The sequence below is a fragment of the Drosophila elegans genome, unplaced genomic scaffold, assembly GCF_018152505.1.
Source record: "Drosophila elegans isolate 14027-0461.03 unplaced genomic scaffold, ASM1815250v1 contig_149, whole genome shotgun sequence".
In the NCBI taxonomy this organism is placed as follows: domain Eukaryota; kingdom Metazoa; phylum Arthropoda; class Insecta; order Diptera; family Drosophilidae; genus Drosophila; species Drosophila elegans.
Window position 1 is genome coordinate 14,281,199 of NW_024545513.1, and position 23,605 is coordinate 14,304,803.

General features: G+C 34.2%; 1 protein-coding gene across 4 annotated transcripts; it reads left to right on the top strand.

Annotated features, from left to right (window-relative positions):
• The first annotated feature begins 963 nt into the window (after positions 1 to 963).
• On the top strand, positions 964 to 22,494 carry LOC108150016 (ELAV-like protein 2). 4 transcript variants are annotated; one of them, XM_041710697.1, is made up of 6 exons: positions 964 to 1,362; positions 17,539 to 18,659; positions 18,997 to 19,041; positions 19,120 to 19,377; positions 19,797 to 20,040; positions 21,447 to 22,494. In XM_041710697.1, the coding sequence occupies exons 2-6, from the start codon at positions 18,461 to 18,463 to the stop codon at positions 21,769 to 21,771; spliced, it is 1,071 nt and encodes a 356-aa protein (XP_041566631.1). In that variant the 5' UTR covers positions 964 to 1,362; positions 17,539 to 18,460; the 3' UTR covers positions 21,772 to 22,494. The 4 variants fall into 4 exon arrangements, with proteins under 4 accessions (XP_041566631.1, XP_041566630.1, XP_017133457.1 ...); XM_041710696.1 differs by lacking the exon at positions 964 to 1,362 and adding an exon at positions 13,625 to 14,320; XM_017277968.2 differs by lacking the exon at positions 964 to 1,362 and adding an exon at positions 13,625 to 14,313.
• The last annotated feature ends 1,111 nt before the right edge of the window (positions 22,495 to 23,605 follow it).

Sequence of the window (23,605 nt, forward strand, 5' to 3'; positions counted from 1 at the left end):
TCAACAAAATCAACATTAGCAATTGTTAAGTTTATTTAGCTTATATAAATTTGAGTATTGCGTGTAATGGTGAAAATTGTATTATTTAATTTTTTCCATATTTGGAAACGAAATTTTCTAAAACTTTCCTTAAATACAGGTAATTATTTACATTTTTTTAAGTTTACAAGATCTAAAATTAAAGCTCGCAAATTTAAGACCATTTTTCCGATATAACTTTGTTTTCAGTGTATCTATTTTGTATGTACGTGTAGAAAGGGTGTGGCATCGACCTAATTACCTGTAGCCAGTTTTCAGATACTAAAAAATAACCACAATTACTTTTAACCATATTTTAACGCTTCTATTCTCATTGCAGCCAATTCGGAGCGTATTAACACAAAAGTCTGCTGGCAGCAATCAACTTTAAGCCAAAATTAATAAGCTAAAAAATCTCAAACAAAATCGTATATAAAAGAAATTGCATACAACTATTATCAAACTTTTCCAATTCATTAATTTTTGTGTTGTTGACTGATACAAAGATAAAAGACCAAATTCGTTAGGGAAAAGCAATTCTCCCGCACAGCAAAACATATTATAATACAAAAAAAATAAGTATATTGTAATTAATTTTTATTCAAACATAAATTTGTTTTGAGTAAATGTGCGCTAGCTAGAATCATATATAATATATAGTCGGAAAACATTTGATTACCTTCGTCGGTGAGTGTCTAGCCAATCAATCTATAGCCTATAGGAACCATATATACCACAAGGTTTTATACTGAATTTATAGAATTTTGGGTAGAGGCGCAGTGCGCATCGAAAGGCCCCATCAAAACATCAACACCAAACTCAATATTAACTAACAAAAATACCATAAGCAAGTGTTTTTTTGTCGCAAATAAATAAATTTACATATTTACAAATAAAAGAAAGAAGTTAAACAAAAGTAATATTTAAATAAAGACTTGAATTTCTAAAAGAAATAAATATTTATACAAGAACAAGCGAAGAAAAAGAACAAAAAAAAACGGACTTCCAACGATTTCAAAATACGACGAAATATTTTTAAACAAAGACCTTGCAACAGAACTATGATAACAAAAACTAAGCAAATCGGTTAACAAAATATTTGCCAAATCTATGAATCAAAAAATAATAAATAAAACGGAATAAACGAAAACTAAATGAGAAATCCAACGTTGAGCTACAAGAATTTATACTAAAAACAAAAAAGGGAGAAAATAAGGAAGGATAAAAAGTGCAAAAGCGGATTTAGGACAAAAGGCGAGAGGAAAAACGAGATCGACAGAGATCAGCTGTAAAGTGATATTTTATAAAAACCGAAAATATCAGTTAAGGACAACGACCTATAAGGTGAGTTTTGATTAAATAGTTCTTATTAAGAACTGAAACCAAGTTTCAGACCAAAACTTTATGTGGTACCTAAATTTAAGAATCTGTATGTTTGAGCCTTAAAGTTGGCGGTAGAATGGTAAAATGGAATGCTAATTAAATGTCTAACAATAGACCCAACAATAAATTCTTAAATTGATATTTGAGAATTCTTGTATTCGCACCTATAAGTTAAATGTAGTCAAATACTTATATAAAGCTAATTGAAAAAGTCATCGGTGATTATCCATGCAATAGACCCAAAATAATTGAAATTGCGAAAATTGCGAAATTTCCAATTGCAATTTTCCCCATTTTCGTGGTCGTCCGTCTATCGCTTTCTCACTCGCTCACATCGCTGTTTACACTTGAGCTCTTCGACAAGCAATTTGTGCATTAATTGTGTTCGCTGATTGCATTGTTGTTTCATTGATGATGATTGCCCCCCTTCTCCACTCAATCAATCATTCCCTCTCCCTCGCTCTCGGCAGCCATGATTGCGTTCATACAGATACACACACACTCACTCACTCACTCACACACACACACACACACACATCCTCGGCTAACAATCACATAATGGCCACGTCGCCATTTTCCCACTCGCAGATTTCATTGCATTTTTATCGATTTTTAAATTGGCACAAATTAATCGAGAAAATTGCATTTGTTCAGTCGCGATTGGCAGTCACGTTGTCGTTGAATGTCTTATGTTTTATTATTGTCAACTTATTCTAAATTTAAAGGAGTAACTGACTGAATCTATTATTTCGTTTTAAAATCAATTTTTAATCAACAAACTTTCAAGCAAGTTTGCATTGTTGCTGAATTTATGTTGATATTTTCATTTTTCTAAGACGTTTCAAGATTTTCAATAAATAAAAACATTTCTTATTTTTTCTGTACCTAAAAAAGTGCCTTAAATATGTATTCAACTTTGATATATGTAAATTATATTAATAATAATAATAACGCACCTAAAATGCCAAGAGAATATAAAACGAATTATTCAATTTAATATTAATTAATTAATAAATTTAGTAACTTGCTTTTTACATATATAATTTAAATTTCTATGACTTATCTTTAGAACGAAAACAGTTATAATAATTTTTACATTTTACAAGACATTCATTTTGATTTGTTTTTAATAAATAATTGATTGTAAAACAATGTTTAAAACAATCTATACATCAGCCACATTTGAAAAAATTGATGTAGGAATTCTCAAATGACATCAATCGTAACTTTTATTCCCCCTTCGTAAAAAATCAATTATTTTAATGCAACTTTGGTGAAAAAGTTCACTGTTCGTTGACAAACGAGATATAAATGTTAGAGAGGGCGGTCGAAATACGTTCGGCATTTGCGATGACAATAAATTAAAATAAGTTGGGGCTCGTGGTTGGTTGGAGATGGGTGGAGCTGGATTATATCACAAACGGCAACTGGGCAACTGACAATGCATATTTTGCAGCATCCATATTTAATACGTATATATAATTGCGAATGCAGCCTCTGTCTCACTCTGTCTGTCTATGTTTATCGTTCTGCGAGCATTTGAGCATATAGCATTTGTTATATGTATGGCATATGGAGAACATGTAAATGCTGGCACAACTTTGGACGAGTGCCTGCAGTTTTCTTGTCCATCCACCCTCGAACAGATGGAACTGGCCATGAGCCACCACCAGTGGTTGGGCACCACCATGCCAGCGCCACTGCCCGCCAGCATCATCCATTCGCCAGCATCTGTATTTGCATCCCCATGCCAACAAGTTCGGCCACCCACCATCGGATTTGCCTCAGCTGACTGATTCCAACAGACGGATTCAGCTTTAAGACAAGTTCCCCAGATTATTATGGCGACTCTTGATAAAATACTCTCAAAAATCAAGTAGAACAACCAAAATAGAAGGCAGCAAAAATCGGTGTGGTTTTAAAATAATTTGTAAATGTGTCTAAATGGATGCAATACAATGTAAGAACGAAGTCTTTCGTTTATATATTCATTCGGATTCCGGACTTAAAAATGATTTTGATACTCTTGTGATTTATTTTCTTACTCTATAGAATTAAATTTAATATTTAAGTTTTAATAAATTTTTTCGAAATATCGGTTAATTGGTTTATAGGTTTAGGTTTAGGCTTATAATAATGTCTTAGGCTTATAATAATGTCTTAAAGTCCAATGATGTATGTATGTGTATCAAATTATAAATCACCTTAAAAATATTACATTATAATTTTAAAGTTTTTAATAATAATAGTTGCTTACTTTTTTCTTTATTATATTTTATAATCTAGCATATATTTTACTTCACTGCAGCTGCGTATGTAGTTTTATGCACACATTTGTAGCCCAAAGGATTTTCTTTCTAGTCAGAAATTGAATTCCCTCTTTTCACTCTGTTGCTTCCATAGTAAAATAGAGAGAAAATCCATTCAACGCTCACTTTTCTTGGGGAAAAATCTTGAGATGAGTTTTCATTTTCCTTTTCCATCTGGCGCGCCCTATTCTTTGCCCGGTTTTCTTTTGCGGATTCTGTAAATTAAAACGCGTTGCCACGCCCACACACCCACCGCCCACTGCCTTGCACTGAAGTAAAGTGAAATTCTATTAGAAGTTTTGCGTCGAACAAAAACGCGTCGACGTCCAAGAATATTAAGGCTTTCAGCGAAAGAAATTCAATTTCCAAAGAGTTATTTTCCTGTTTTCTTCGCATCCTCGGAACCCCTTTTTCAGTTTGTGTTTTTTTTATTTCTTTTTCCTCTCTCAATTTTCCCTTTTGTTTTTGTTTTTGGCTTCCTGCGTTTCCATTTGCGATTTTCCTTGAGCTCCTTAAGGGCTTATTGTTGTGTTCTTTGGTCAATTAAATTTGTATGCAATTCCCGGACGATAGTAAATTGCATTCCGTCCGTGGAGAAATCCCATTGCCTCTCATTAGTTGTCATTTTCATTAATACCGCTTTGTCCAACAATGAATGGAAAATTTTACTAAAAGTTCGCCTTATTTTCAATTGCATTCTAAAAAGGAGAATCTTATTTAAGTTGTTTGGATAATTTCACGGGATGCAACATGGCGTATGAGCAACGTATTTCAATTTCATAGGCCATTCGAGCAGGTCAAAAGTTATGGGAAATTAAAGGAAAACTCCTTGATGTGTGTTGGGAATCAATGGCTGGCCTTTTCGGATATTGTATTTTGGCAAATTGGACGCTTCCCTTTGAAGTTTCGAGCCGGAAACAGCAATCGACAAAATCCAGCGGAAGCAAAATCAATATGACGCATGCGCTGCGTTTTCACCGCCATTCGACTCCCACTTTTCCCCAGCGGGAAATTGCCAGGAAAAGTCAGAGAAAAGCGAAATGCAGCAGTGTTAAATGGCACAGATTACACACAGCTGGCAAGCAAATGCAGGCGGAAAAACTTTACGGAAAATGATTAATTTTCGCGGACATATTGCATGGGAAAGGGGGTGAAATCAATTTCCGAATGTTGTGCGCATGAGAAATTAATTACTGGTAGGTATAGTTTAAGCTGTAAAATGTTCAAATCAATTTTTTATTTTTCTTGTCAATATATCGTTTACAGAAAATAATAGAGTGAGAACTAAAACTTGTATTTTTTTTTAATTTAGATAAAACATTCCATTAAATTGTTTTTAATGACAAAATTAGGCTTTTGAATATCAGTTCAAAATTGGGAAACACATTTTGTGTACTTAGGTTTACTCTTCAGAAGTAACTTTCTTTATTGTATTAAGTAAAAGCAAATTGCTTATAATTTTTGTAATGAATCTTTCAAGCCCTTACATTTAAGTGCTAAAACAACTTTATTTGTCCAGAATTTCGAAAGTTACATATTTTATTAAAAGGAACTTTTTAAAACTCTAAAGCTGCTGAACAACCGAAGTACTTCAGTGTTGTTTTACCAAAGGCATTATCCCCAAAACAGAAAATACTTAACTAATCCTCGGTTGACAACAAACAAGAGGGATTTTCACATCACAGAAACCCGGAGTCTGCAAATGAAATTGAGAAGTTGTTTTGAATGTGCGCCCCCGCCCAAAAAAGTATGCAAGGGGATAAAGTTTATTTGCCAGCCGCTTTTGCTTTTCTTTAATTAATGCAATTGAAGTGCACTTCGGAAAATCGTGCTTTCCACCACCGAACCACCGTCACCAACCTAGCAACCACCGCGAAAAACACCGCTGGCCAGTTAATACACTGAAAAAATAATATTGTATATATAATAAATATGTTATATATATATAAAAAAATCAATAGAGTATTTGTCAAACAATGTTAGATTACCCTAATCGTGAAGTATAACTTCGGTATCTGTGTTATGTCACTTATAAAATTATCCTTAATTTTTGTCTGTGCAGCAGTCGGCTAGCTAAAAAAAACAGAGTGCAGTGAACCACCACCAGACGGGCGAAAAAAGTTGTTAAAAAACAATCCGACCACATGGAGATCCATAAACAAATATTTCAATTGGCGCTAAGCTTCAGGGCTTGGACGATGAGCTACACACAAAGAAACACCGAGTTACCATTACAAAAAATAACCTAAGGGTATATAATTGATATTTTAAATCCATTTTAATTCCTTCTTATTATTAGTTTAGTTCATTTTTTAGCTTATGGTTTTTGCAACTAGTATATGTTAATAAAGCTTAGCTTAATAACAAACACTTAAAAAATAATTAATGAAGAGAATCCCTTTCTTTGAGTGTATAGCTGTTCAGGTAGAGCATTTTCTTGTCCGATGCCGCCGTTGTTTGTGATGCCGTTTGGGAGCATCAAATATTCACAAACTGACAAACAACGAATCAGCCAGCGGTATACACAATGGATGTAAAAATTCAAAATTCAAGCACCACTTCAGAGGGCCCCGCGTACGATAATTGAAATGGACAGCATCCGGTTGCAGCGAAAAAAGGGGTTGGATTAAATTGGGAGGGATATTTTGGGGATTTCAGCATCAGGCGTTGTGTATACAGGCGGGGACCAGTTTTTTGAGTCTGTTACCTAGCGAAATGTGTAAAAAACCAAATACAGAATCGCTTATCCGAGCCATATATATCCCTACACTTATTTTGACAGGCAATGGCGGCGGTTTTTTTTATCCCAAAACATATGAAGTGCTAAACAATTAATTAGAAAAGTTTTTGCTTTCTTTTTGCACCGCCCTTTCCTCTGCGTAAAAAGCAATTTTAAAGTTGGCAAGCATCAACAAAAACAAAAGCCATCACCACCACCACCACCGAAACGGTATTTATTTGGTTTGGGGGGCGGGTGAAGGAACTTCCATGTCTCTTTTTTGGACTTGAGGGTGGTTGGTAAAAACTTAAATTTATATAAGGTTTACTTAAAGTAATCTCTAACGAAAAAATGCTGCATTAGCAGACCAGTCATAAAAAAAGTCAGGAAGATCAAGTTTCTTGGCGGAAATGCTAGTTTTATTTATTCTGGTCACAGCTGCAGTAGAGCCACACAATTTAGTAAATGTTTTTAAGACATGGTTTGTTAAGAGCTTGGTTGACGGGAACATCTGTCCATTATAAAAAAAAGAGATTCCTAGTAATTACAAATTTGTACATTCTGTATGTATAAAATAACAGCAGAGATCTTTTGAGTTTCTCAACAAAAATAAGCTTACCGAAAATTATAAATTTTAGAAGTAAAACTTGAATTGCTTTCGTATACAAGAAATAATATTTTCATACATTAAACATTTTTAAATATTATAAAAATATAACAAAAAACCAAATACCAACCAAAAAATAAATAAAAATCATTGGGTAAATTTAAAAACATTGCCAGGAATATATGTATATATCTAAATAATTAAGTTTTAATAATCTTATCCTTGTAATTTTTTCTATTGATTTAATAAATTAATAAATTGTTAAAAGGGAATCAAAAAGTTATTAGCCCAAGTTCATAATATTTCATTTTTATTTCCAGCAGGATTTTGTGTTGATCAATTTCTCGGAAATGTTGCTCCACCCGCAAATTTTAAAGGTGGTCTCAATTATGTAAATTAAGCTTTAATTTCTCTTGCTTTTGTTACATTAATGCCAAGCACCCACTTCTCGCTCCATCTACCTCTCTCTTTCCCTCTGCTCTGTCCCTTTCCATTTGGCATTATTTGTCTCTTTCTAATCTCCCTTTGCTGTTAATGTCTGCCTGGACAATTAAATTCATTACTATTCAGCTGATTTAGCTTTTTTCGTTTTTTTTTTTTCTTTTTTTTTTTTGCAAAGAACATAGATATGTACTTACTAATACCATTTGTTATGGTATGTTAACACATACACAAAAAAAACATATCTGTTGCAATTTATGGCAAAAAAAAATGTTAAAAAAGAGAAGAGGAGGGAAAAACATCAAAAACCATTTTATGTGCTAACGGCATAACAAAGCCAAAGCAAAAGCCGGTCGTTATGCTACACATACAAAGGAAAATAAATCTAAAAAGAGAGTCACACACAGATATACACACATGTATATATATGGAATGCAATGGAGCAACTTTTATTTTTGTTTTTTTTTTTGCTACATTTTCTGTTCCTCTTTGCCGCAAATTCAATTTCCGCGCTTTGTGCGCAGGACTTAGCCACCCACTTAACCACCCAATGCCCCACCCACCCTCACTCTCACACACACACAAAATACTCACGACCACACACATACATGCGCAGTAGAGAGCGCTCTCTCTCGCATTTCGCTTCCTGGTTTCGGATAAAAAAAAATGCTGGATTGCGCAATCTAGGAAAATCAAAACAACGCCCCACAAATACACATACCCTCCAGTCACACATACAGGCGGAAAGAGAGAGAATAACGGTTAAAAAGAGAGAGGAAAATATGAAGAGAATTCGAGAGAGGAATGGGCTTGGAGCTGAATGCAGCTAAAAAAATTATAATATAAAAAGGAGCATTTCTTTATTAAAATTTTGAAGGTATAAATTAATCTTAGAATAAAATTTTATTAAAAATAAATAATTTCCATTGATATTGCGATACAATTTGATCTTGAAAATGTATAGAAACGTGGCATCACAAGCCTTGCATTAATAAAACCGAAAATGATTTCGAGAGCATAATATTTTTCTCAGTGTGCAAGTGGGTGGTGCAGAATGCAGGACCACTTGGCCACCGGCCGGCAATTGTTGTTCGTGTATATATAGCATTGTGTCAGAGTTCAATATCCTTCACAGACAAACGCGAGATAGAGAGAGATAGAGAGATACGGGAAGAGAAAGAGAGGGGGGTGTGAGAGAAAGAGAGAGGCAGCATGCAGGTGGTGCCCGTACGTGTATTATCCTGTGATATCCTTGTGGTGGTGGGCTGCTGCGCTTTTCCTGCTCCTTTTATCTCTTAATGGTCAGGTGACAAAACGGTCCACATACATAGACACAACAAATATATATATATATATATATATATATATATCTAAATATAGTTTGAGATCGGCTAACGAATTGCCAAATTTGAGGCGTAACACGATTTTTTTTAATCGAACGTAGGTCCAAATTAGAATTTATTATTTTGCAAAATAATCGCGTTTTTTAGATAAAATGTAGTTTGTTAATATGCTCAGCAGCCTTTGAAAAAGTTAAAATATACTTTTTCTTTTGGTTTTCAATATTTAGGATCTGATTCTTGCAGTGAAGATATTAAAGTATAAAAAGTATATAAATTATTATTATTTTGCTACCCACGTATTCAATTTTGTTTCGCTGCACTCTGTTTTTGGTAGGAGAATTTTTCTCGTTTAAACTCGTTAGCTGCATTAATTAACCCCAGACTGGGCGTTTGTCCAATTATGAGACGAGTGGTTTTGGTAACGTCTCATTTTCCGGCCACCCTTGTTGTCGGGATAATGGACACGCATATAGGATATATGGGATATGGGATATGAAAGATGGCGTTCCTGACACAAGCCGCACACATGTGGTGGCCTAATGAAGCATTGGCCAAGGGTTGAATACTGTTTATGTTGCCAACTAATTACAAAAACTAGTCAAATCTTAAATTAAACAAGAACGGAAGCAAACTTCGCAAGCCGAAGTTCAAATGAAATGAAATATTCTTGAAAACATAAAATTTTGATTTATTTTAGTATATGTTTGAAAACATTGAAGCTAAATTATTCGATCGTTCCTATGGCAGCTATATGATATCGTTTTCCGATATAACTAGATAAATGTAGCTTAAAACATTTCAAACAAGTTTTTCTTTCACAAAACCTTTATTCTTATTGAATTATTATGTGAAAGCTAAAATCTGAGCATTCATGTCGAAAACACACCTGCAATAAATAATTGATTATTTATTGCACAATTTTCTTTTCTATATACAACTATTGTAAAGAAATTGCAATTCATTGCATAATTGGATGCTTCGAACCACTTCACCTGGCTGCAATCAGGGTCGGAGGTAAAAATCGCCGGATTCCAATCCCAATCTCGATTCCAATTGAGTGCCTGGGTACATTGAACCGTCCAACAATGCCGATCATTTGTAGCGAATTCGGGGTGCAAATTAATTTGATGGCAATCGAAAATACAGCGCCCAGGGGCGTGGCGCCCCTACTTCAACATAAAAGCAAAAACACTTTCAAAGGGGCTAACGAGTGTAGGAACCCATGGAAATCCAATATGGTTAAAGCTTACATATCAGAGATTAAGTATTTAAAAAACAAATAAGCACAGACATTCCATTAAATTTATACTTTTAGTTTCAAGGATTACGCTTTTATTTTTTATAATTTTACTCATTATGAAAATAATTTCAAAGAATATTCCTCATTTTAAATTAATTGGATTTTAAATGGATAAATACAACAAATGATTTATCAATAAACTTTTTCTAAATCCTACCTTAAACTTAAAATAGCTAATAAATTTAGACTTTTAAAACTTTACAAAATTATTTTCTATCAAAACATTTAAAATTAAATAAAAGACAAAATGTTTTTATTGTGCTATAGAAACGTTAAGAAAATCCATGTCTTTTAAAAATTGACCCTTCCATGCGAAAAATAAAATTCATAATTTTTCCTTAAGCCATTGCCTGTGAAAATCCATTTCCCCCCAGCTTGGAAAAACGTTTCTCCAGCTACAAATCGAAACCACCCTCTTTGAGGCTTACACACCGGGATTACACGACCATTTTCTCAGTGCTTCGTTGCATGTGTGTGCCAAATCAAAACTGATGTTCCACTATAGGAAAATGTGCGAAATTCTAGACGGAAAAACCCCTGCAAAATCACAATAATGTCAATAAGTCGCAGGAGCTATAAATTGCAGCGAACTGAACCAAAGTTCAAGATCCTTTTGAACAGCAGCTGCAAGGATAATGATGCTCGATCACATCGGTGGTGGTGCAAAGCTGTGGTGGTGGGACCTCCCCCTTTTATTCTGTTTCCCTTACGAAAGTGTTACATAACTTGGGAAGCGGGAAAATGCAAATCGATTGGTTCTGGTTCTGTTTCGGTTTTTGTTATTTTACTATTGTCTCGGGGAACGGGTTAGCTTTCCCTTCGAAAACGGGTTCTTCAGGTTCGAGGCGAGCTGTCCGAAAGTTTTACAACATTTTGACACATCCTTGTATACTTTAGAATTGGAAAATGTTTTACGAAAATTAAGACATATGTCCACATTTTCAAAACAAAGGGCTGACCTGCGTTTCGCTTCGTCTTTGAATTATGTGGACAGCTAAAAATAGGATTAGGGAGCTAACTTTACCTTGCCTTACCTTCAATTAGTTTAAGAATTAAAAAGATTTTTATTTTATGTTGTACTCTTTTCATTTTGTCGTTAAATTTCTCCAACAAAATCAATAAAAAATGATGATATAAAAAAATAATAGTTTTTTTTAAATATCGTTTATAATCACATATCATAAAATTTATCCAAGGAATATTACATTTGTTTTAAGGTTTTAAAGTATAAAACTGTGTACAATAAGTGAGCATTTAATTTTTATGTTAAGTATTAAAAATAGTATTAGAACAAGGATATAGAAAAAACTGTAGCTATAATTTAAAAACAAAATTTGTTTAGTTTCAAGAAGCTTTTTGCTGTTTTGCATAAGCGCAATAAATGCATTTTAAATGGATTAACCTTAATGTCGTTTGATATATTTTTCCTTTCAAAAATAATCAGTGAGAAAATACCAAGCCTACGCCACGCCCCAGCGCCCACTTATAATTTCCCCAACTCAACTGGGAAACCGTTTATCTCTGGCTAGCAAAAAATAAAAGAATAAGAATAACGAACGCAAAAAGTAAAGCAACAACATCATCATCAGCTCCCATCAAATTAAACGAATTGGGTCAAAGGATAAACAGAATTATCTTCAAGAGCCTATGTATAAAAAAAAAAAGAAATAAAAGTAAAAGAAAAAACGTAAGCCAAAGGAAATTCAAAGAAAATTAGGAACATGGCGAAAAAGTACACAAAGTCCTTAAAAAAAGAGCTAACGGTTGCAACTCGAGCGAAAGGACAATCTCGCAGCCACCCAACCACCCCACCACCCACTCACCACCCACTCACCACCCACTCACCACCCAAAAGCACCCACTCTCTGCCCAAAACCTCCCCCCCCAAAAAAAACTCCCTTTGCTGTTGTCAAGCAAAATGTTGAAATTTCATTATTTATAACACGGAAGCTGTGTGTGTGAGAGGAATTTTCGTATGTGCTTGTGTGCGTGAGAGAGATGCTGTGTGTGCAAAGGATTCTGTGTGTGTATGCGTGTGGGGCAAGTGTATGTCTGTGTGCGCCTGATTAATATTCCTAGCCTGCAAGGTGCTCTCCCTTTTTTTTCAGCCTCACCTCAACCCCCGTAAAAGTTCTCTCATCCCCCTTCACTTCCCCTTCCACAGTTCTTTTCTCACTCTCCCTTTATCTCACATTCTCCCGCTGCATCTCTCTTTATACAAAAAAAAGAAGTAAGTCGGGTGGGAAATAAAAGCCCAGCAGGAGGGAAAAACTTGTTCGCCTGTCTGAGTCTGTTTTTCCAGAATTTATCCATAAATGTTTTTTATTAAATCCTAAAAAATCCTTAAATATAAAAATAATACTTAAATGGTTAAAATTATTAACTGTTATCAGTTCTCTAAATTTACCTTTACTATTAAAAAAAAGTAATTTATATCTTAAAAACTCTAATGGTCTTATTTTTCTTATTTCCACTTATTTTTCCTTGAAAGTAAGCGAATATGCCACATTAGGTGAAAAAAGAAGACAATGAAATACTCTTTATGATAATTTTTAAATGTATTACTTAAAAAAAAAATGCTTTTGTGCTTATGACAGAGAATGTTTTATCAAATCATTCGTATGTATAAATATGAACAGATAATTTATATATTTTGTTATAAATGCGATTTTAGGTGCGTTAACCGTTAGCTTTTCTCTAAAATATTTCAAAGCTCCGTATTTATGACCATTAAATCCCTTTATTTTTTTCCTGTTTTCATTCAAGCTCAGACAAAAACATTGCTCGAGTTTTTTTTTCGTAGAGGGAGGGCCCTGTCCCATTATCTTAGTCTGATATAATTTGCATCATTCACATCGAGTCAAGTTCTCGGACTCCTGCTCACTCCAACAACTGAAAGTACACGTAGACAAATTCTTGGTAATTTTCTTTGCTTATCAGATCTAAGAGAAATAACACTAGTCAGCTCATTGAGATCCCAAAAGTAGAAATATGTGGACTATAGTAATATTTTATAAAAAATGAGTTGCATAACTCAAATGAGTGATAGGAATGTACTTCTTAAATTTTGTAATATCTAGATTAATTTCCTTTCCGAAATTTCTGTCGTGTAGCGTCGGCAAATTTTTTTTAAGTGCAAGGACTCTTGTTTCCTCACCTCGTCTATTTGCAACCCACCCAACATTTGCCGCTCTCTCTTTTTTTCGGTTTCTGTGTGCGCTCTCTCATGCCGCTCTCCCAAAAAGGGTGTGTACCGGCATGACTTTAGAAAGAGAGGGAAAGGGATAGCGAGAGGGAGATACTGGTGCAAGGATACTCGGTGGTGGTAGCGGCTTTCGCTCTCTTTCGTTCCGCCGGATCGCTCCGTCCTTGTTGCGCATATTGCCGCTTTTGGGGGCCGGCGACAAGAATGCAAGGATACGGCCAGCTCAGCTAGGATATATGTGTAGATTCACATATATATATATAGAGATATCGGTCTAAGGCCCAAGTCCTGGCGCTGTATTCCTCTATTCGATTCAGTCGTACGTGTTCGTTCGTTGCTTTCGTTCGGTTTTGATTCCATTCGGTTGTGTTTCTCGTTCGAGAACATTCATTTATAATTTTTTACTCCTCTGCACCGGTTTTTGTGTTGTATATATACTTCTATATATGTATATTAAGTTACGAATTTGTTGTGTTCTCGGTTTTTTACCCAAAACTAACAACTAGAAACCAAAAACTAGAAACTAAACAAAGCAATACGCTGTGCAATTACCGGGACTCGACTTCGATAATCGTGCAATATCTCTATAGAACACTTGGAAAAGTCGCTGAGCACTTGGCAGAATTGCAATTGTTATTACACACAGACCCTAGTCAAATCTAAATTTTCTTTCGCATTTTTTTTCGAGTTTGTGCCTCGAGTGTCTACTATAAACTACGCCAGATCCCATCGGCCATATATATGTATATATATATATATACTATTTAGCCAGGAAATCGTTGGACAAAGGAGCGTGCAGGCCAAAGAGAAAGAGCGAGCGAGTCGACGCGAAAGAAAGTTTTTGTGCAATCAATATACATCTATTATATAGTCAGTCAGTCAGTTTATCCAACTCCCCTCCCTCCACACGCACCACTGTATGACAGTGGTACTTCTCAAACGCAACTCGCTCGCAGAATTTCACGATTTTGTACTGCCACCGAAGCACGTAAGTGGTAATGCCATGATCTAATCAAGTTTATCCAGCCATCTATATTTAATTCTTACCCAAACGCCTGCCAAAATAAATCGATAAGGGGGGCGCCATTGTAAATTTCCATGACAGCTTTTATTTTGTTTCTTTTGGTTCTCGTTGCGCTGCAAAATAATACAAGCTCTACCCGCTAAAGAAACTTAAAGTATATATTAGGTTCCGCAAACAAGTGAGGGGGAAATGTCACATATCAAATGTAATCTAAAATAATATTAATAAAGCTACCTAATATAATATATCTAATTATATTATTTTGCTTGTTTTCAGTTGGTTCTCGTTTTGCTGAAAAATAACTTAGGTCTAACAGCTAAATAACAATTTTAGAATTTTTTTGAATGAGTATAAATAATTTCCAACGTCTTTCAAAAGTGTAGCCTTCTAAATATTTTTTAATTATTTATAATGCTTTTATAGTACTTGCATACAAGAACTGTGCTATAAAACATTAAAAACTTGACTTTGAAATTGAGTAAAAGCCATAAAAAATAAATAACCTGTACGGTCTAAAAAAAAAACTTATTAAAGGATATTTAATATTAAAGCAAAACTATATAAACATTATAATATATCCAATTGGGAAATTTAAATAAATACAAATAAGAAAAACATGTGCTATCTAGAAGTGTTTTTCTTTAAAAAACTTAAACAGTTTCTCAACACTCATTGAGCTTTTAGAAAATGCCTTTTAAAATGTTAAAAAAGTTCATCGCTTTGAAGCGCCCATTAGTCTTAAACAAATTCCGCTTAAGGACTTTCCCGTTCCTTTCCAGGGACTTGAGGAGTCATGTGTGTATCCTGACCCTCCTCAAGGCCCTCGACAAATGCCAACCGACATACATTCGCAAATGAGGTCACAGATATCGGCGCAAAAGTGTCAATTACACGTTTACACGCTTCTCCACCGCCGTCATCTTTTCACACACGTCCATGGCTGAGGGCAGTGGGGGGTTAAGGGGGACGTTTGCTTTATCCAGTGTCACGCCATGCTGTGCAATTAAAGGATGTCCCCGGCTCGAATCCTGCATCCTTGTGGGCGAGGAGTCGCCCCGTTGCATTTGCACTGCACTTCCTTTTGTTCGCCATGCCTTTTGTGCAGTGCTCTTTTCATCTCGCGCCTAACCTTAATACACTGCAAAAAAGGGAATGACATTTTATAAGTATTGATTTTGCATATGTAAAAAAAATTATCTCCAATTTAAAAAAAAAAATATTATTTTATATACAAAGAATAGAGCAGATTTTATGAAAAGAGCAGATTATTTAAAATAATCAAAAATAATGTTATCAAGTATTCGATGGGTAGGATATGTTAGTGTAATCACTTCACACTTATCAGTAAATTGAATTATCCATTTTAATTTCTTTGGTGAGAATTTTAATTTTTTTAAGAAAATGGGTTATGCATCATTATATCAAATAATAGAAAAATATTTTATATATGAATATGAACCTTTATAGGTCCCCAACTAAACATATATCATTTAATTATTGCATCTTTTTCGCTCAGTGCATTTGGTTTTTAACCCAGTGTTGCACCTTTTACTGGGTTCAACGAACGCAGTAACAGCTGTTGGGACCCCCAAACCTCATTTAACGTGCCACGATCCTTGCACGGAGCGAAAAAGGGCAAATAAACACGGGTGTGGGAAATGTGGAAAAGACACGGGCTGAAAACTAGAAAACCCAAACACAGGCACACGGGGGTTCAACGACCCCGGACAGGACAGGACATTATATGGCAGGACATGCGGCCCGTTTGTTTGTTTTTCGCGTCAGGTTTTTACCCTATTTTCAATGCAGTCCTTTCACAAACACGCACACACAGATGCCGGAGGCCAGGATCTAGGAAGTCCTTTTTTGCTCTTTCAACCCCTAAAGAAATTCCAATTGGAAACAAAAGTATTTAAGCCACAAGGATATGAGCTTGGAAATTCAATATTTATATATATATAATAAAAGCATAAATATATATATTTTATTATTTTAAGAGTTTATTTTATTTGTAAAATATTGTTTTATTTGAAGTAAAAAATTTGTTCGCTAAAAGTTTTTTACTTCAATAAATGGCAAATCTTAATAAAAGTAATCTTTCAAGATTATTATTTGCTTAATAATACAAAATAACAATTTCCATATTATTTGTTTGAGTCCAACGAAATTCAAGCTTTAATCTCCGATACAAATGTGATTTTATCGAAGTTCAAAGAAAAACTGCCATGGATGATAACGTGCTGGGAATTTCCCCTGTTTTGTAATAAACACAAGTTACCATTTGACACGTATTTTTTTAATGCGATTTGGTTTCTGGCGTATTGCCTTGCGAATCGTTCCATTGTTCCCTTCCGAATATTGTGGAGGGAGCAATAAATGACCATTATGCAGGGTTAGCATCTTTCGATTCATATCATATATCGTGACATTACACATGGGATTCATATATCGCATCTACCTACAGCGATTTAATTAAATTCCAAGCCATTAGGCGAGTACTTTGCGCTGACAAAAAGCGGTGAAAAAAACTCCAGCCGAGTCGCTTTGTTGTTTGATAAACAGATTTCGGCGTTGACTTACCCTTGTCCATGGAATTCATTAGTTCAGGCGTGGGGGCGGTGGTGCTTACTAATGGTGCTCACTGTAGTGCTGCTGTGGTGGTGACAGTAGTCTCTCGGATTCCTTGCCAAGTCGTGTGTGAAACGCGCTTATCGGGCACTTTTCATCGGAAGAGCACCCATATTGGCAAATTGTATGGCTCGCGAAAATGAGACAGCATTCGAATAGGTTTTTCAATTAAAAATTGCTAAAGAGCTAGTGCTTTTACCATTAAAAGATATTGTCAAAGTAAGCAGCTAAATTAAGGAATTGTGTGTGTGAAGTCGATCGAAATGAGCTAAACATATTGTCCCTCCATACATGGGTAGCTAATGTAATGGCTAAATGGTTAAAACAATGGTTTAATTAAGACAACACTTGGTTACAGCTTTCTTATGATTACAATGATTTTAGTTGTTTGAACAACTTGTTCAAACAAAATCCATGACTGTTGGCATTATCATAAAATTATTTTGTTTTTTAAAAATTATTATTTTGTTTATGAAAAATATGGCACTTAGTTAAAATTTATATATTTACAAATACATTATTTGTTAACATAACAATACCTCGTCCTCTTTTTTTTTGCAGATTGAGTGAAAACGAGCGAGCAATCGAACAGCCATCATTTATCAAAGAAAAGATACGGATCACCGGAAAAGAGGTAGATTTTTTAACCGCAGACGAGAAGGCAAACAAACGAGGCAAGAATAAATAGGAGGAGAAGTAAACAAAAACCAAACACCACCAAATAAAACCAACTACTATTAATTTAAAGCAAACATAAACGAATAATCATATTCAAGCGGTATATATATACAAGAGGATAACGGATAACACAACTAACTATATATATACGATATATGAATGTATATTTCAAAACCAAAGCTAAGTTCCAGTCAAATAAAACCAAAAAAACCAGCGCAAATTTAGTAAAAGTATAATAAAAGGGAAAAACCAAATTATTGCTATCTTTTTGCATTTTTGCAATTTTATAAAAAATAACAAAGAAAACGAAAAATAAAACTAAAAAAACTACAACTAAAGATCATAATAACCTTTAAAATTCGAAGAAGCAAAAAAGAAGAAGTAAACACATTTAGCAAAATTTACTCTTTTATCTAAACGAAAACAAAACACAAAAAAAAAAAAACAAAACAAAACAAATCAAAGTAAAACCTAATTCAAGAATAAATTAAATTTTAAAAGTTTTAGACAGACAAACGCTCTAAACATAAACTTAAAAAGCAAATACATTTTTTTCGCGATCGTAGTTGATCTAAAAACCCCCAAAAACCGATATATATAAAAGCAGCGGCTAAAACGCGGGACTTGTGCAAAGCGCAGTCGCAACTAAAACCCCAAAATCCAAAAACTAAAAGCTAAAAACCAAAACACTACCCATAACGAGCAGCCCTAACTTGTAAGCGAAAAGCAACCAACCAAGCAGTGAGATAGTGAGATTAACTAGGACTAACCGAAAGGACTAAATCAGGGCAGGATCAGGATCAGGATGACCAACGCCATGGACATAGTGAAGAACGGCAGTGCCAATGGCTCCGTGGACGGCAGCAATGATGAGTCGCGCACCAATTTGATCGTCAACTATCTGCCGCAAACCATGACGCAGGAGGAGATGCGATCGCTCTTCTCCAGCATCGGTGAGCTCGAGAGTTGCAAACTGGTGCGTGATAAAGTCTCAGGTAATTTGGGTAAATATTGACCAATTCTTCTACTATTTTACTCTTCAAACCTTTTACTGTGTTCGACATTTTTGGAGCTCATCATTTTAATATTAGTTAAGACTACAAAAATTCTAAACTTCTGAATTTGTGTTAAAAATTTATTCATATTTATAAAACCTCTTTGCATATTTAATTATCAGTTCAAATTAAATATCTTTTTTCTTCGCCTTTTTAAAAGTTAGTAAAACTTTAAAATAATACCAAGCATGTTATTGTTCTTACTTATATCTTATTCTTTAGCTGTCATTTTTTATCTAGTGACTATATTAATATCTAAACTAACATTGGCACAATTTACTTCCAGTCTTGCCAGCATCGTTGACCGCTCTCAACCCGGCACTGCAGCAAGGTAAGTTTACCGCCTAAATGTCTTTTATTATTATGTATAATATTTGTAACCACTGCCATTTTTTCCGATTCGATATAGGTCAGAGCCTGGGCTATGGCTTTGTTAATTACGTAAGGGCCGAGGATGCTGAGAAGGCTGTGAACACCCTGAACGGTCTGCGTTTGCAGAATAAGGTTATTAAAGTATCATACGCCCGTCCAAGCTCAGAATCTATTAAGGGTGCTAATTTATATGTATCGGGTCTTCCGAAAAATCTATCACAACCAGACTTGGAGGGGATGTTTGCTTCGTTCGGCAAAATAATTACATCTCGTATACTCTGTGATAATATTTCTGGTGAGTTTTGGTTGAAGGATGGATATGATGAAAATTATAAGACTTTGTCGATAAATTTGTTGTTTGGGATAACACTAATTGGAGTTGGTTTTGCAACTCTTATAAGATTGTTTAAAGTTTAAAAATAAATCACAATTCAATTTCATAATACATATTTAAAATCGCCTACAATGAGATGATGATTTTTATATCTTGAAATATAATCCTTTGATTAAATTAACTATTCCAGCTATTCAAGTTATGCTGGACTTTTTTTTAAAATATATATATATATATTGTAATAATTGCAAGAAACATAATTGATTTGTTGTTTTTCTTGCACCAATTAAATTTAAAATATATAAAAATAGATAATAGGAAAATTATTTTAATGTATAATAAATGTTATCATAATGTATACTAATTCTGTTATTTTGTAGGTCTATCGAAGGGCGTCGGTTTTATACGTTTCGATCAGCGCAACGAAGCCGAGCGGGCCATCCAGGAGCTGAATGGCAAGACCCCGAAGGGATATGCCGAGCCGATCACCGTTAAGTTCGCCAATAATCCGAGCAATAGCGCCAAGGCCCAGATCGCCCCGCCCCTCACCGCCTACTTGACACCCCAGGCGGCAGCGGCCACCAGACGTTTGGCCGGAGCTCTGCCCTCCGCCGGTCGCATAAGGTTCGCATTAAATCATCCCAAGATCTTTAGCTAAAGATACTTTGATAGGGAAACAAACCGTTTTTGAGGCTCAGGATTAATGCTCACATTATTGTGAGCATGTATACTGAGTATATAATATTGGTGATTATTTATATTTATATGCACATAGTGTATTTAAGGATTGAAGGAATTTTGGTCCGATTGCATTTCCGATTCCATTACCCCTATCCATTAAAATTCGTATCGAATCCTGGGGATACATTTACATTTTTTCATTAAACTTAATTCAAGGTTAAGTTAACGTAAAATAACTTCTTAATTTTTTTTTGGTATGTACGTATGTTTTTGCAATTTCGTTGACTAATTAATTTGTATTGATTATATAAACCATTTTGTTGCTCCATTTTTTCTTTCTTTCTTTGTCTTTACAAAATACATTTTATCATCATTTTTAGCATTGGAAAGAGTCCCATGTTAGCGATTAACAAGGGCCTACGAAGGTGAACATATTGATCTTGATCTTTTCACGCTAATTGTGCAAATTGTTATTTTGTTAATTTATTTATTTGGCTGAAAATAGAAAAAATATATTCAAATATCTATATAAATGTCTAGCAATAATGTTGATACTTATATACAACGTTTGTATATATTTCAATTACGTATTTCATTTAGTTATATTTGCTACACCGCTTTGGCTTTTTATTTTTTTTCGTTTGCATGTGAGAGTTACCTTTGATTCCAGTATGTTGTTCAGTTTAATATCCGGATTTTTATTTTTTCCGAATATAATAATGAACCAATATCAAAATGGCTAGAGATTACTGAACCGATGAGCTTAAGATTGGACTAATAATAAATTGGGCGTAATATTTTTTTAATTTAATTTATTGGTGGTATTTTAATCAAAAATAGATTTAAAATTTATAAACATATAACTTTTAATAGTATCATTCGAGTCTCAGTGTTACCATCAAACAAACACAATTTAAAATAGAAAAATGTATACAAAATACAGAAGTAACTACAAATTTGTTAATGTGAAGTTAAAAAAAAAAGTTACAAAACTAAAGGGCCTAGAAAACTGAAATGGATAGGTATTTCAACCTTTGTTAATCAGCATGTAAGGTGTGGCCTAGGGAGGTACCCAAATCATTAACGTAAACAAGTACTTACTTTTTTATATATTTTTATTATCAAAAAACTTATCAACAAACTATGAATAGGCCCATTTTCGTTGTTTCTCAGCATGTGCCTTGAAAACCCAGAGATCGAACGATCTAAATCCATTTGGTTAAGTGTTAAGAACGGCTTAGGAGAGTACCTAAAATGAATATTGATGTAAACTGCACTTCGCAACATACACAATTAACTAATTTAATTTGTTTATCTCACCGCCGGCTTGAATCGCAACTCCACTTTAGGTACTCACCGCTGGCTGGCGACCTACTGGCCAACTCGATTTTGCCCGGAAATGCGATGACCGGATCCGGATGGTGCATATTCGTATACAACCTGGCCCCGGAAACCGAGGAGAACGTTCTGTGGCAGCTATTCGGACCCTTCGGTGCCGTACAATCGGTGAAGGTGATCCGCGATCTGCAGACCAGCAAGTGCAAGGGATTCGGGTTCGTGACCATGACCAACTACGATGAGGCCGTAGTGGCCATCCAGTCGCTGAACGGATACACCCTGGGAAATCGGGTGCTCCAGGTCAGCTTTAAGACTAACAAGACCAAGACCACTTAGGCGAACCCGCCATTTTGGGCTAAACCTAGACCTTTCCAATACTCCACGATCTGTTTGATTTGACGAACCTAGACTATTGACTATTTGAATATTTGAATATTGGAATATTGGAATATTTGAATATTTGACTATTTGATCTGATAAGAGACAGTGTAGTCGAAATTGTGCGAAAACTAGCGCGAATTATGATGTCTATCATTTAATTTGTACGCTAAACGAAATTATTATGATTGTAATTCTAATGAAATCTTAGTGAAAATTGATTTATTTCCATCTCTATAATTTAGTTCTATTAACTAAACCAAGCAACCAAAACAAAAACAAAAAAAAAAAAAACAAAACAAAGCTTGAATGAGGCAACCAAAAAACACAACACAGAAACTAAGGCAAACTTTAGAAAAAAAGATGAACAAGACAACTGTCTATAAATTGACAAATGAAAATAATAAGGTCAAAGGAAAAACAAAACAAAAAACGAAAAATAAAGAATAAAAAACCGCAAAAATATGAATGAAAATGATCTAAGTCGCAATATATAGTAACTATTTTTTTTAACTTATGTATATGTAATTTAATTCGATTATATTCAATTAAACAGAGTATTTAAACAAGCTAACCAAATGATTTAATGTCTATTGATTTAAGATTTACCAACATTACTCTCTCAGCTTACCTAAGTACTTATTATAATGAATATGCATAAATATATTGTATTGTATTGTATTTTGTGTTCGATTTGCAAACCTTACCTTACATTACATTACTTCTAGTGCTATTCAGCTCTTATATTTAATTCGATTCGCCATGATTTACACTCAAAGACGAAACGAAAATCGAAAATCGAAGATAAAGCCGCGACATATTCTTCAAACGTAACAACAAAACCCCAAAAAACTCCAAAAAACCAGCACCCCCACACACTCACTCGTAACCATTATTATATATATGTAACCAGATTTAATTACCTTTTTTTCGTCGTCTAAGATTCGTATTCGTATTCGTCAAGTGCAAACCAAAGTAAATGAAACCAAGAAAACTTATTATATTATATTAAATTATATATTATTACGCCTACTTATTATTCCATTTTTATAATTATTATAACTTATTAAATGAAACCAAGTAAAACCAAACAAAAAACCAAACAAAAAAAAACATAGCTACAACTAAAAATATATATTTATTATTAAATAAATGTGTGACTTATTCCAAAAACTATGCAAAAAAAAAGAAAAAAACACAAAAAACTAAAACACAAAAATTTGTTTTCTTTTTTTCCTCAAATATCTAAACTCACATACACCTAAACTTGAGCAGGCAAAACATCGATAAATCATAGAATCGCTTGTGAATTAAATGCACATGATTTGGTTGTTAATAACCAATCCTCTATGGCTTTGTTATGATATTCATATTCTTCAAAATACGAGTATTCTAATCTTAAAATGTTTCGTAGTTCATATTAATTTTGAAGACCTTAACGATCAACGTTATGGTTGATATTGTCGATAATTTTAATGACACTATCAACTAGTATCGATGTTTTGTCAGCTCTAACCTCTACCCACCTGAAAATTGGCAATATTGCAGGCAAAACGCTTTCACAGTTGAAGTGATCATTAAATAATTGGATTGGAACGAAGGAAAAATTAAAAATGACCAGCAAAAATCGGAACTTCAGCCGTGGAAGACGCTCCACACACCACCACATACCAAAAACACTCAACAACAGCACTCGCATTTATAAAAAGATAATTAAAATACAAACTAAGTTTCAATGCTCTCTTAGCTATAACTAAGTTTTAACTAAGTTTTACGCCTATATAAATAAATA

What these genes read in the sequence shown, in the direction of transcription:
- LOC108150016 (XM_041710697.1), top strand. Translation starts at nt 18,461, where the DNA reads ATGACCAACGCCATGGACATAGTGAAGAACGGCAGTGCCAATGGCTCC. An exon ending in CAACCCGGCACTGCAGCAAG is followed by an intron (nt 19,042 to 19,119) that starts GTAAGTTTACCG and finishes GATTCGATATAG; the next exon opens with GTCAGAGCCTGGGCTATGGC. An exon ending in ACTCTGTGATAATATTTCTG is followed by an intron (nt 19,378 to 19,796) that starts GTGAGTTTTGGT and finishes GTTATTTTGTAG; the next exon opens with GTCTATCGAAGGGCGTCGGT.